The 14,698-nt window shown below is 32.7% G+C and overlaps 1 protein-coding gene across 1 annotated transcript; it reads right to left on the reverse strand.

Annotated features, from left to right (window-relative positions):
- Nucleotides 1-288: 288 nt before the first annotated feature.
- LOC134237391 (low-density lipoprotein receptor-related protein 4-like) lies at nucleotides 289-5,231 on the reverse strand (the record flags this gene model as incomplete). The annotated part of the gene is made up of 4 exons (XM_062719498.1): nucleotides 5,156-5,231; nucleotides 4,212-4,270; nucleotides 659-892; nucleotides 289-459 (listed from the first exon to the last, which is right to left on the reverse strand). Coding segments are annotated over exons 1-4 (505 nt in total), but the record flags the coding sequence as incomplete, so codon positions are not given.
- Nucleotides 5,232-14,698: the final 9,467 nt, after the last annotated feature.

Consider the following 14,698-nt stretch of genomic DNA (forward strand, 5'->3'; position numbering starts at 1 on the left):
CCCTGTAAAACTAACTATTTTAGGACGTCAGAGAACAAGACGGATATTCGAAATACTATTTGATGTTCAATTTATATAATAATTTTACTTCAACAAATGTATATCAGAATACATTTGTGTTAATGTGTGAATGCATACATGTCTTAAATTGAAAAAGAAAATAAAGGGTAGTGATATAGATAAGAATTACTTGATAAAGATAAATAAAAAGGACTCATCAGTTATCGTGACATTAAAACAATTTTTTTTGTGATATTATGTCAAAGAAGCGGACCATATATGGTTTACCCAGTTTTGTAATCGGAAACAATTGATCTTGGCTTATCCAAGCTTCCTTTATTATCTTTTTCTGATAATTATTTCCGTCTAGAGTAACCACAGAAATAGAGCTATATCCTGAGTCTGTGAAGAAGAGCAACCTAGACACCGAGTCTATGGAAATCCCATCTACCACGGAATCTGTAAATGAAATGCATATAGTTTACAGTGGGTGCGTTTGATCTTCATTGGCTACCAACATGTAGTATTCCCACTCATCTTATGCACCTCTGAATTTTTTGGATGAATATCTTTATATAAAGGTTTAATGAGTTCGATCATTGTTCATTATCTTCATTTAAATCACTAGTTAGTTATAATGGATTCCAAGAATACTTACCGTTTCCAAGGTAACGGACAACTCTGTTCGTTTTGCCTTCAAGGTCACCAGATTTCAACTGACGTAATCCATTATCTGACCAGTAAATGCGTTTCTTTGCTTTATCGAAACTTATAGCAACAGGATTGGGATGGAAGCCAAACAAAGGTTCACTGATATACGTCGATAAATTCATCTTGTATATCTCGCCTTCTCGAGAATCAGTAAAAAGCAAAAAGTTCCCATCGTTTATTGCTGAAACATAATCATTTTCAGGACATCAAAAGTACTACTTCCATAAAAACTTCTGTGTAGAAAATATGTCTGTTTTTTTATTGTTATTATCATTCAGTATACTATTTGAAATACAGTGAATCCTGTCTACTACGGACTCTGTGTATTCTAATCATGTGTAATAACCTGTAAACTTTAAGTCCCTTCCGGTGAATTCGATTATTTAAAATGTTCGCAAGTGAGTTAAGGCTATCTATAGAGTTTTTAATGTGCACATTATGACGTCATTGACCTCTACTACACAAGTTTTTTAAGAAACAGAAACAAAATCGCTTCGGTGCAAGGCCAAACTTTACTTTGTTTTATAGAATTAAGGTATAAAAAGACGCAGGATATTCTAAGGATTTGAGATACTGCTGCACAAATGACAATTTTAAGTTTTAATAGGGGAAATTCGCAGTCCAGTATAAGTTTCATAAACTTTTTATCGATAAAGAAAGTGCATTGGATTTGTACAGCAATTTCATTTATATTTAACATTATACATTATTTACATTTTTAAAATTATATAGGAGATGACCTTGCGCCGACGTTGATTTGTTGATGTGTTTTATTACCTTGGATCGGAAAGAACAACGACGTCATAAGATGACGTCATAATGTGCAGTTGCATTACTATACTGTGGATACTAAGCATGCATAAGAAAATAAATTTACACTTTCTCAGTACAAAAAATATACAATCTATTCATTATAATTAGCTCATTTGCAAGGAAAACTTAAATCACTTGCATTGTCTAAGCTGAAATGTTGTCTTAACGATCAAATTTCTTTGGAATCATTGGTGGCCGGATTAGTCAAGTTTTACTATACATATTCGTATCTCTAATTGTATAAAGGCCGTGTCACACTGTCACGATTTATGCTACGATTACCCACGTATTAAGAAAAGTTGAAAATCGCCGTTCATCGCCAGGTTTGTCTTGCGATTTTTCTACAGCGTGTGGAATATTTTGCTGCTAGAATGGTGTGTCTACGATGTCTGTGCGACAAAGTACGAGGTTTCTACGATTTAAGTACGAACTGAGGCGACAGCGTTACGAACTAGTTACAATATTTCTACGATTATGAAGGATTAAACGCGGATACATACGATACTCGTACGAAGGACTACGATATGCCACGTTACATACACGATATTCCCACGACTAATGGCGACTTCTTACGAATATACATGTAATGGAAAGCATATAAAGAGTAGAGGGAGATTTGTCTGATATCATTAAACATCATAGTTATATGTTATTCGATAATGGTAAAAACTACAGTGCGGAACTTTTCATTATGTTCAATCTCGTCATGTGTTTATTGTACACGGTGTTTATAGTTTCTGTTACACATATATATTCAATTTATTTCACTTTTCTTAGCTTCTTTCCTTTTATTTTAGGCAGTATTTTGATTTCGACAGTGTTTACATCAGACACCGTCTGCCTACATCGTATTAACTCGTAGTTCAATCGCACAGTGTTCGTACAGCACTTGCCATCAATTGTCCTTTTTTGTATCATATTCGCGGGAAAGTCGTACTATGTTCTTATCAATCCGAAGAACGCTCGCAGTTTCTCGTAGGACACTCGCAGTAACTCGAGACACACTAGCACAAACTCGAAGGACACTCCAAATAACTCGTAGGACTCTCGTAGTGTCGTGAGTACTACGAAGTTCCGCGAATGTCGCACGAACTTCGAAGATTTACTACGAATATGAGTACGACCCATACGAAAAAGTGTAGTTGACCGTCAACTAGCCGTCAACTAACCGTCAACTAGTCGTCAACTGATAATGCGAAAACAGTTGACCACTCGGAGTTGAATGCTTTTCTGAAAAGCGATCAACTGATTTGCATAAAACGGCCAGTTGACCATTAGTTGAATGCTAATACTTTTCATGTAGAACCCGAGTTGACCACTAGTTGAACACTCCGACTTGTTAGAAAATTTCTCCCACGCTACATTTATGTTGGGTTCAAAATTACATTATCATAGATCGGGTTTATTATACCATAATTACAACAACCAAGATTTGAATCAGTACATGTGTGTTTTCTGTAGAAGATGGGAATTTTGATTTGAAACATTATTGTCTTGTGATGATTCCGCGTGTGAAATATCTCATGTACTATTGTAAGTATATAAAATTTTAAGATTTGTTTTACTCAGCTTGTTATTTTTAAACAGATAATAGGAATACAAAAAACTCTAACCAGTATAGCTCCCTAAACTCCCTATTTTTGTGTACCTTTTTAAATATTGAAAGAATTCTGAAAACTTGTCATGCATCAAGTGTTTTGTTGTGTATCTTGTTGTGTTGGTAAAAAATATACCGTTGCTTTAGATAAATTCTATGTATACATGTAACCTTTTCTGCCCAGAAAATGAAGAATGCATGTAACAACTTATGAGAGTGTGCCAGCTTATAATGGATTTAGATTTACAAGTACATTTATGTCAAATTAGAAATTCTATTGGTTTGACTTTTCATATTTTCAAGAACACTGCTTGTCTTCGATTTCAAATCTCCCTCCATTTTTTTCAAATATTTAATGAAAGCAACCCACGTGCACTGACTAATGGAATATTCAACTAGTGGTCAACTGCAAAGGAAAAAGAGGAGAAATCAACTAGCGGTCAACTGCAAAGAATATATAGGAGCATTCAACAGTGGTCCACTCTATGCAAATGAGTTGACCGCTCAATCATTTGCATGGCAAAAATTCAACTAATGGTCAATTGACGGTCAGTTGACCGTCAACTAGTAGTCAACTGATTACTCCGATTGAATTCTAATAGTATTTTTTCATATGGGAAGTGCTGTGCGGATGCTGTGCGATTGTCTACGAATAATTAAAAATCGTACTGTGTCCACGATTGTTTTGAACATGCTCAAAACAATCGCCAGGTTTGGCGATTTGCTACGATTCAACAGGAGTAAGGAAGATATCCTACGAGTACTTCTGCGATAAATCCCGATTTGCTGCGATTTTTGAATTCGTAATGAATCGTAGCTATAAATCGTGACAGTGTGACACGGGCTTTAGTGGTACATGTAGAATGTGACTTATTATTAATGCAAAACTCTTATACTCTTCATAAACTTTAATATATTTGAAGTGTAAAATAAATAAGATTGCAACTTATTTCAGATCCCTTTTTTTCTTTAAAAATATATGTTATGAAAAGAAATATGTATTTCACTATTGTTAATCGTCTTTAAAAATAAGAACGGTTATCCTTAAGTTAACAGCAATTACCTAAATATACAGAACATAAATACTCACTGTATACACTGGTTATAAATCCCAGAAATAGGGAGATATGCATAGTCAGTTTTTCTTTCCTTTAAATATAAATAATAAATAATTTAATATTAATAATTATAAATAATAATGCAAGGTTGCAAACAAAAATTATAATACACCTAAATCAATATTTGAGGAAAAAGATATTAATCACAAGGGTATGTTAAGGAAGAATTCAAATCATTTCTCGGGTGTTTATTCTTCTTTTTAAAATTTAAGTCTGATAAGTTATCAATAGATCTAATCTATTATAAACAATCGCAAAACGAAAATAGACTGTTTAAGGTCAAGAAGTGCGCCAACACAAAGTTATCACATGTCTGCTATTAATAAAATATATTTTCATTCATAAAAAGTAAACTGAGCAACACTGCCGCGGTTTTCGAAAGATATCATTTCTTTAAATTAATTATTTAAGGAATGAATTTAATAGCTACCCATTTCATACGGTATAAACTGGGTTGGGGCAGTTTACGATTTATAAAAAAGTGTTAACTATTCCAACCAGTTTATACCGTATAAAATGGGTAGCTATCACATTCATTGCTTATAATTTAATTTTTATTCATTTGATTCAGAAAAAAAAAGATGATTGTTCTAGCAAAATGACTTCAATTTGTACAAAATTTGAATGTAACGTCAGGCGGATTGATACGTTTTTGACGTAAGTCATTGTGACGTAGGCAACCCATCTGATACGATATAAAATAATTTTTTATTCAATCAAATACATCGTTACAACCAGAATTTAACTATATTGCTGAAAACATTTAGAATGCCTAAAACATGCTGCTAGAAAAAATCTCTCTGATTAAGAAAAAAAAATATTCGAAGTGACGATCGCTAAAGACTGACAGAATGGCCGATTTGGATACGTAAATAGCGGTTGTTTTCTATCAAGGATATTATGGCTGAAAAAATACCTGTTTATCTTATTCCAAGTCAAAATAATTACACACGACATTCATAATATTTAACCGCCACCCTTTTAAAGAATCTTTTTACACGCCGTTGTTGCAGAATTCTCATCACATTATTTTCAATTTTCAAGTAATTGAAGAGTCGTCGGTTGCAAGTATCAGATATAGCACAACAAAATAACAACAGTTTGTTTTTGTTGACATTGGCTTGTTTCTATTTATTTTACGAAGTACAGTTACGTCTCATTTATATTTACGTCCCATTCGAGAATTTGTCACTCATTTTGTGACGTCCGGAAACATATGATGGCTTTAATTTTAGACCTTCACTCAGGGCCATCGAGCAGCAATGGTTCTTCATCGTGCCAACCATAGGACGGGACTAGGGTCCAAAATCCAAAAGACCCACAACTTTCTCTTCAGACTGTTTAGCGCTTGGCAAAGTAACAGTTGTTTACTGACTCAGGCCGGTCCAAGCCGTACTTTTAACACAAAACCGTCTGAGCAAGAGCTTTAACGACTAATCTGTCGTGATGGCTGATCGACTGTTATATATACTTCTAGAAAATTTCTCTCTCGCTTACTGGTGAATTTCTACATGTACATATAATAAACAACTTACAGTTCTGTGTTTGTGGAAACGTCAGTGCTTTTATCTGCTGTAATAATAAATTTAGATACACGATTAAGACTCTTTAATGACTGATAGATTTTATTTGTTGACAGAGTAATTACAACAACCATATCTGTAGAATTTGCAAAATGTTGACTTCAAATGCGACATTTGATATCCTTGTTTCATCACCTTTAATTTATTTTATTTCATTTTCTTCAAAAAGCTTGCCTCGTTTTAAAAATTTTAAAAACGTACAGCATCCTCTTAGGAAATTGAAATCCACATTTCCATTGATTTTTTAACAATTTTTACATTGCAATTGCACAATGTAATATATTTATCCATTATGACTATAAAGAGAATATTTTATTTCCTTAATTTTACCTAAAATACTCAAGTATGTTGTACGTTTTATACAATATTCGTTTTTTTTTTTAAAAAAAAACAGGGATAGTTTTATACACACCTACTAACATTGGGATATTTATATGCAACAGACTATTTATAGTCTTATCTTTAAAAACCATTTTGATGATTTTTAAATGTCTCATGCGATTGAATCTCACGAAAAGAAGGCTGTTGATCGGTAAAAAGAGATAACTAAGTGTATCATGAATTAAACTGGTCGGACTTGACGAGATATTGGAATATAAGGAACTTTTATTCATAAAAAAATCCCTTAACAATTATCGTTAACAAATTAACATACAGTGTTTTAAACAGTCTTTTGAAGAACAAAATTCTCATGTATTTTCAGTATGGGTAGTATATTAAAAGTATACCATTATCTGGATATATATTTAGAATTTGACCTTGATAAAAAAATTGCAAGATTGCCAGAGTCATAAGATTATCAACATTGTCTGTGTAAAATCATATCAAATAACGTGTCAATTAGTTATCATAAATTCTAATTATGTATCTGCCTCAGAAATAAAAGTATTCTCTCAGGTTAAATTTCTTATATTTTTAATTTCTTAAATTTCATTATTTTACTATTTAGTTATTGTTGTTGTTATAATTATTACATGTATAAGTATAATTATTATGTGCCTCTATTATTTCTTTTATTTTGGAGGCTCAGAGATCAGAAGACTTGGATGTTCAGTTTTTTTAAAAGATGGAACGTAATAATAAAACCATTAGTATATTACTAATTTCGCCCCCCCCCCTTAAAACTTTTGCATCAACGTTTGAGAAATGAATGGATTTAATATTAAAAATAAATATTATCACTTTCAATACATTTACTAATTCTCTTCTCAGTTAGTACTTCTACGTGTCCCCGATCTGAAAAAAATAATGTTTTTAATTCAACTAGAAAGGGAAAATTAATCTATTTCTTAAATAAGTAATTGTAAATCAAACCATGTTCGTACCTTCCGTGTTCAGAATCTTTTCACGTACAATCTGCCCTGACGTTTTAAAAATCTTTTAACTTCAAGTAACTTTCGTTTTAAACTGTAAGTTCAAGTAAAGACACAGAGAAGAAAATTCCATTGAATCAAAATAATTCCACGTAATTCTCCAGAATAATTTTCAGGATAGAAACTTTAAGACTTTTTGGGTCACATTGATAAAAAAGGAGTTTTCTGCTATTGATTCATAAGAGGTATAATTGAATTAAATACTTTTTGAAATATAACTACGGATATATGTGTACATGTAAAATTGATCTGATTTTGCGATCCAATATTTAATTTTTGATTACATTGAAGCATATAATTCATAAAACATATAAACATCGGATATAGTTAAAGCAGCTTAGTCCGATTCTAATCGCTAAAAAATATATTCGTTTTTCTTCTTGAATGATTGCCCATAAATTGTATCAATTTTGTCAAATTATATCCCCCAAAGTCTTTTTCTTTTAAAAGATATAAAAATTCAAAAGTAAAAAAAAAAAAGTTTTGTAAGGTCACTCAAGAAATAATCCTTTGTTGATATTGCGTGAAATCATCTTCGAAAAATCAAAATTATTGCTTTCATGTTCATGTATAGCTCATGAAGAGCATTTTTTTTTTTACAACAAAGTACTTATACCTATACCCGGGCAATACTGTTATTCGCGTGCGAGAAATTTTCGCGAAGCTCGCGAGTTCCCCGTCCTCGTGAATATTTCTCGCCGCGAACCGGTCTTTGAAGTGTATGTGTCTATCAAAAAATGACCAAAAAGCCTTGGTCGGGAAAATTAATTGTCGCAAACTAGTTTATCCCTGGTAAATCGCGAAATAAAGTCGTCGCGAATAAAAGTTGGTTTACAGTATTTTAGCCTTTGTTACTAAACCTCCTTTAAATATTCTTTAAAAATATCTGATTTTTCTTTATTCTTTAAATATGCATATCAATATGAAAATTACTGTGGATTATATTCAATGAATTTCTTAATTTGTAAAAGATATATCATGACTTAGGCTTCTACTAATGGAAAAGATACTCGGGTTTGAATTATCTTCATAATTAGATATAACCGATAAATTAATTCTTTTCAAAGGTGACTTCACAACAGATCTTAAATTCCCGTCAGGAGCTTCTGTTTGTTGATAGGTTTTTGATCTATGTTTTTCATGTGAGGATTGTTGTAATAAACTATTAAATCAATCTTATAATTTATTTTTATATATTATCTATGTAGTGGTGTACGTTTGTTGTTTAAGATAATGAATGCCTGTTTCGGATGTAGCGGCTTTGAATTGTGACCGAGTCATCACCACTAGGTTTCTAACATTAACCATTACGTTCACTGAGTGACGATGATTAGTGACCATTCAGTCATCATTCAGTAATTCAGTAATACTACTTAATAAACGTTGCTTTATAAAAAAAAATATTTCAAAAGAGCTGTTGATTATTTGATATAATGAAATTATTATAAAATGAAACATTTTGTGTAGATAAGAGTCTTACATAAATGGATGCTTACCGGAAATAATTTGGCTTGCATATTCAATCTTGTATTCTTGGACGAAGGAAAGGCAGTCTTGACATTGCACCTTTAAAAACTATTAGTAAAGTATTTCCAAGAAGTAAAAAAATGTAAAATATTTCTTGGCAAATGGCAAATTCTGCATGTACAGAAGTGGTATAACGATCTACGATTGGAGATATCATTATTGGCCATGTTGAATAAGATATAATTAAACACTTATTTTAAACATTTGCCGTTTTATTCCCCATACTTGAAATGTTAAATTCTGGTTTACCTATATAATTATGGCAAATCTTAAAATCTTATAAAGACCATGTGGAATGTTTATTTTCGTTTGTTTGTTTTTTTTAATTCTTTTTCCTTCAACATCCAAATCATGCGGCACCGAGGAAAGAACAGATAATATTTTAGCGGACAAAATGCATATATGATGAATCATCATTTTGCCATTATATTATTCGATGAAACATTTTTTCATGAAAATGGTCAGAATAATATTCATAGAAGTTTTTTGTTAGTTCCCAGAACGACTTACTGTCAAGCTAAAAATGTTTGACATCCTATATAATATTGTAGTTAGTCTTGGTCATTATTTTAAGAGTGTTAACATAGTTATTCTGTTATGCTAGAAAAACATCTGGCAAAATGAACAGAGTAAAAAAATCTAATTCTACATGGATTCTCATATATAAATCTGGATAAAATTATGATATCACCACATACTCGTATTCATGGAAGAACACTTTGTTCTAGATTAGTTACATAAAGTAAATAAAAATGTTTTTATCTTTGAAGAATACGGAAGATTTTGATACTTATGCAGCAATATACCTTCACCACCTTCAAACGGAGTATATATATCTCAGTTGATTCAATACTCAAGAGCATGCTCTACATATGAACAATTTCTGAAACGAGGTAAATTATTGACAAGCAAGTAGATGAATCAAGAATATAAGCAGTCTCGTTTAAATTCATCATTTCGTAAGTTCTATGGTAGATACTATGACCTTGTCTGCAAATACAATTTATCATTAAGTCAAATGCTAACTGACGATTTTCATACCAATTGTAAGTCCATTATTTATACACTGAATTGACGACGGATTTTTTCCGTTATTTCCTGATCATGACAAGGCGCTTACGGCGGGTGTGACCGGTCGGCACGGGATGCTCACTCCTCCATGGCACCTGATCCCACCTCTGTTGTTTCGGGGGTACGTGTTTGCTCTGCTCTTATTTTGTATTGTTTTATGGACTTTGAGATTGAATACTGTTCGTCATCTCCATATCCTTCTCGGAGCAATCTACGTTCAGTCTAGAGAGACAGTAGATTCAATTCAAGTGTGTTTTAAGTTAAAGGTCTTACGCAAGGAAATAGTCAATCAAAATGAACTTAGTCAAATGAATTTCTATATACATTGAGACAATTTCTTTTTCTTTTTTTCATTTTCGGCAACTTTTTTTAGGTCTACAATGTTAATTTTAGATTCATGCACTAAGGATATCATATGTTTCGCAGAATTGTGCAACTGAATTAAAGGGAACTCGTTTTTAGGTGCGCGTGATGCAACTTCCTGGATGGTGCGTAGGCTGTTTGTCAACATCTGAAAGCCACGTGTATTTCGGAGTACCCGGTAGGTATGTTTACTCTCAATTTTCTTTCTTAAAAGCCGCATAAGGGGTATTTCTTCTGATCTCAATTTTTGGTCTAAGCATTAATCTTTATTTTCTATTTCATGAATTTTCTGCTGAGAGTCTAGTTAATTAATTAATTTAATTAAAGCTATATAGTAACATATAGTGAATTTTTTTTCTTGTGTGAGATCTAAAGCAAAATCATGTTACTTATTTTTACTTCAATTACTTTGATTTCAGGAGTAGTCTCCCCTTTTAAAGATCCAAAATGGCGGTTATACAGTGCGGCATGCAGTCTGGTCATTAACGGAGAGTTTTGGCATCCGAAATACCCGTATTTCTACCATTCACCTCTGTCACCTTTGTTGAGTTCATCAGACAAGTAAGAAAAACAAGATTATTGATTAAAATGATTTTATTGAGATGAATAAAATAATGAAACAAAAATACATGTCAAATAAGACTCTTTCGTATAAATCAATGTTACTTTTTACACATTGCAATTATACATACTTTACATAACCACATTTTCCCCATTTATTCAGTTGAATAGATTTTTTGCATAATAATACAACAATAATACAACAACTATTACATGTAAGCAAATTCACAAAAAATGTATTAAACTGTTAAATACAGGTTTTGCACATTTAATTAAAATAGACAGCATCAATCCTCCCCCCCCCCCCCTTTTCACAATCATACAACTTTCTTTTTAATTCAAAGTCACTAGGCAATACTGAAGATACATATTGCTTTTCAGTCCATGACAGGATGTTGGAGAACAAAGTTGACAGGACATCCCGCACTGTCCTCGGTACCAGCTTATAAGGGAACCAACCACAGTGGACATAGCACGCTTCATCATAAGACGATAGGTAAGTCTCCGGAGTAGTGTGTGTAGCAATTCGTTTACTCGGCCTGCATCAAAGCTTCAGGTATTGATAATTTTCTCTGCATGGATTCTTTTATGGCTTTGGTCCTTCCCGGAAACATGTGGCAGGAGGTGGTGCCTATATTCTTCTGGCTTTTGATGTGAGGAATGCTTCCTTTTTTGTATTTATGATGATGCAGCCATTTTGGTCCTTTTTTGGCATGATTATCATTTAATTGTGCACTTGTAAACTGTTTTCTAAGAATTAACTATTGTATATGATGCACATTTTAAAGTATTATTCATTACAGTGTTGTTTTATTTATTTTAGAGCTGCCCGGGCTTTTAAGAGAAACTACAAACTTTGATGTCTGATGGAAAAGCCTCATCCCCCACTACTAAAGAACCTCTTATCTTAATCAACCATTAATCAGTGATCACTGATATCAAAGCTCCAAGGTACATTATTGAAGTCTCTTTTGACACCCATATTTCCAGTCTCTGACTTTGTTTTAGAATTAAGATTGTCAATTTTTTGCTAATTAATTCCTTATAAAACAGTGAACTTCCTTTTTTTTAGCTAATTAGAGATTATTAATTAGAGTTTAAAAAACTTTAAAGCAGATAGCAATAAACCCCAACATTTCAACTTGCATTTCAGTCAAATTTTTTTTCTCAAAAATTCACTCATAAGATTTTTTAAAGTTTTGAAATGAATATACTGTAGATGAATTTGTACAGAAATTTAGTCTAAAATTCAATCTGTTAGGAAGAGTTATCTCCTATTTTTCATCCCTTAAGGACAAAGATAAATTTTGATGCACTAGTATATGAAAGATAAATAACTCAGAGACATTTTGTGCAAATTTCATTTAATTTCATTAACTTTTAGTTGTCTTAAAGGTCTTACGCAAGGAAATAACCAATCAAAATGAACTTAGTCAAATGAAGCTCTATATACATAGAGACAATTTTTTTTTTCATTTTCGGCAACTTTTTTAGGTCTACAATTTTAATTATGGATTTTTTTATTAGGTGCGCGTGATGCAACTTCCTGGATGGTTCTTAGGCTGTTTGTCAACATCTGAAACTCACGTGTATTTCGGGGTAGGTACAGAATGTATGTTTACTCTCAATTTTCTTTCTTAAAAGCTGCATAAGGGGTATTTTTCTGATCTCAAAGTTTTGTCTAAGCATTAATCTTTATTTTCTATTTCATAAATTATCTGCTGAGAGTCTAGTTAATTAATTAATTTAATTAAAGCTATATACATTGTAGTAACATATAGTGAAATTATTTCCTTGTGTGAGACCTTACGTGAATTTCAATAATATTCTTAACGACAAAAATAAAGAAAATTGCCTTTGACCATAAATGTTTTTCCCCGAGATTATTCCTGCACAAAAGAGTTCTTTGTCTATTTTAATCATCCAATATATGCAAAATGTACATGAAATCGTATCAGAGTCCAAAAAGAATGGTTTTGCGGGTGAAATGAGAGTGCAAATCTTGCAAATGGTGCATAACACAAGTTTAAAATGCTATGGGTATTGTGATGAGGGCTTCCGAATAAAGTTATTTCTTTTTCATTTTCCTTATAAAAGCAGAAAGGATTACGCTTTTTTTATGGATTCAACATTTAGATTTGGCTTGCGATTAGCGTATAATCTCGATATGTACTTATTAGAAGAAAAATGTACTTGTAATAGATAATTACAAAATCAGGCGAAGATCCACGAATTGAAGTTAGAGAGGGCGCCAATAGTAGGCAAAGAGTCTGGGATTCTAGAGATTTTGTAGGGTAAAAATAAGGTCTACCAAATACACAAATTTACATTTTCTAGATGAAACTGTGATTTACGTTATTTTTTTAGGGGTGGGGGGGGGGTGGCGCCGTGTGCACCCCCCTTAAATCCGCCACTGAAAATATAATGTTAAACAATTATAGAAAACTCACAGAAACTAAATTAAAATACTAACCATGAAAAAACAGAAAAGAATAAATAATTAGTGTCCTCTGCGCCACATTTCTATAAAACTAGTACAAAGTTCCCATACGTTCACAAATATAAGTATATGTAAGACGTCTACTTAAAAACTTTGACATAAATGAAGGAGTTTTCCGACTGTAAACTTTTCAAATTGAATGAACTGTTGTTACACATTGTTGATAAAAAAAAAAACAAGAGGCCCATGGGCCACATCGCTCACCTGAGAAGCTTTGACTATTCTGTTCTTTACCAGATTTCCTCCTTGTAATACATAATGCATCCCCACACTATCCCAATGATCATAATTTAGACATTTTGAAATCTACACTACCCAAGGATCCTTCCATGTGCCCATAAGTTTAAGCTTTTCTGGCCCAGTGGTTCTTGAGAAGATTTTCAAAGATTTTTCCTTTATATTTCTATGTAAAACTTTGATTCACCATTGTGGCCTCGCCCTTCCCCCGGGGGTCATGATTTGAACAATTTAGAATCTACACTACCCCAGGATGCTTCCACATAAGTTTAAGCTTTTCTGGCCCACTGGTTCTTGAGAAGAAGATTTTCCTATATTTTATGTAAAACTTTGATTCTCCATTGTGGCCCCGCCCTTCCCCCGGGGGTCATGATTTGAACAATTTAGAATCTACACTACCCCAGGATGCTTCCACATAAGTTTCAGCTTTTCTGGCCCAGTGGTTCTTGAGAAGAAGATTTTCAAAGATTGTTCCTATGCATTTCTATGTAAAATTTTCATTCCCCATAGTGGCCCGGCCTTTCCCCTGGGGATCATGATTTGAACAATTTAGAATCTACGCTACCCAAGGATGCTTCCAAATAAGTTTCAGCTTTTCTGGCCCAGTGGTTCTTGAGAAGAAAATTTTTTATTAACCTGTCCTATTTTGTCTTTTCTTGATTATCTCCCCTTATGAGGGGACTTGGCCCATTATTTTAACAATTTATATGCCCCTTAACCCAATGATGTTTTGTCCAAAGTTTGGTCAAAATTGGCTCAGTTGTTCTTGAGAAGAAGTCGAAAATGTGAAAAGTTTAGAGACGGACAGACGGACGGACGGACAGACAGACAGACGGACGGACGGACGGACGACGGACGAAATGTGATCAGAAAAGCTCACTTGAGCCTTTGGCTTAGGTGAGCTAAAAACGTTTATATTTAAATTAATGCAAAATTCGATTATATCTCAGTAGGTTCATCAATGTCGAGATCTGTTTGAAGGAATTATTCTTTGCCATATTAAATGTCTGTTTTTAGATGATTAAGTCGAATTTTTGTCATTAATGCTTATGATACGTAAGAGTCTAATGACACGTAATGTAGTAATTTTTTTGCATTTGCAACTCTTCATTATGTTTATTATGATATTTTCCCGCAGCAGAAATGCAAATGCATACTAAAGTCATTTTCAGGAAGCCTTTCAATCACTAAGGGAAAAGAAAGGAGAATTTATTTTTTTTTTAAATATTGCTGCATTTCTTATG

Source organism: Saccostrea cucullata, unplaced genomic scaffold, assembly GCF_032062105.1.
Source record: "Saccostrea cucullata isolate Sc308-1 unplaced genomic scaffold, CSIRO_AGI_Scuc_v1 ctg3292, whole genome shotgun sequence".
Taxonomy (NCBI): Eukaryota; Metazoa; Mollusca; class Bivalvia; order Ostreida; family Ostreidae; genus Saccostrea; species Saccostrea cuccullata.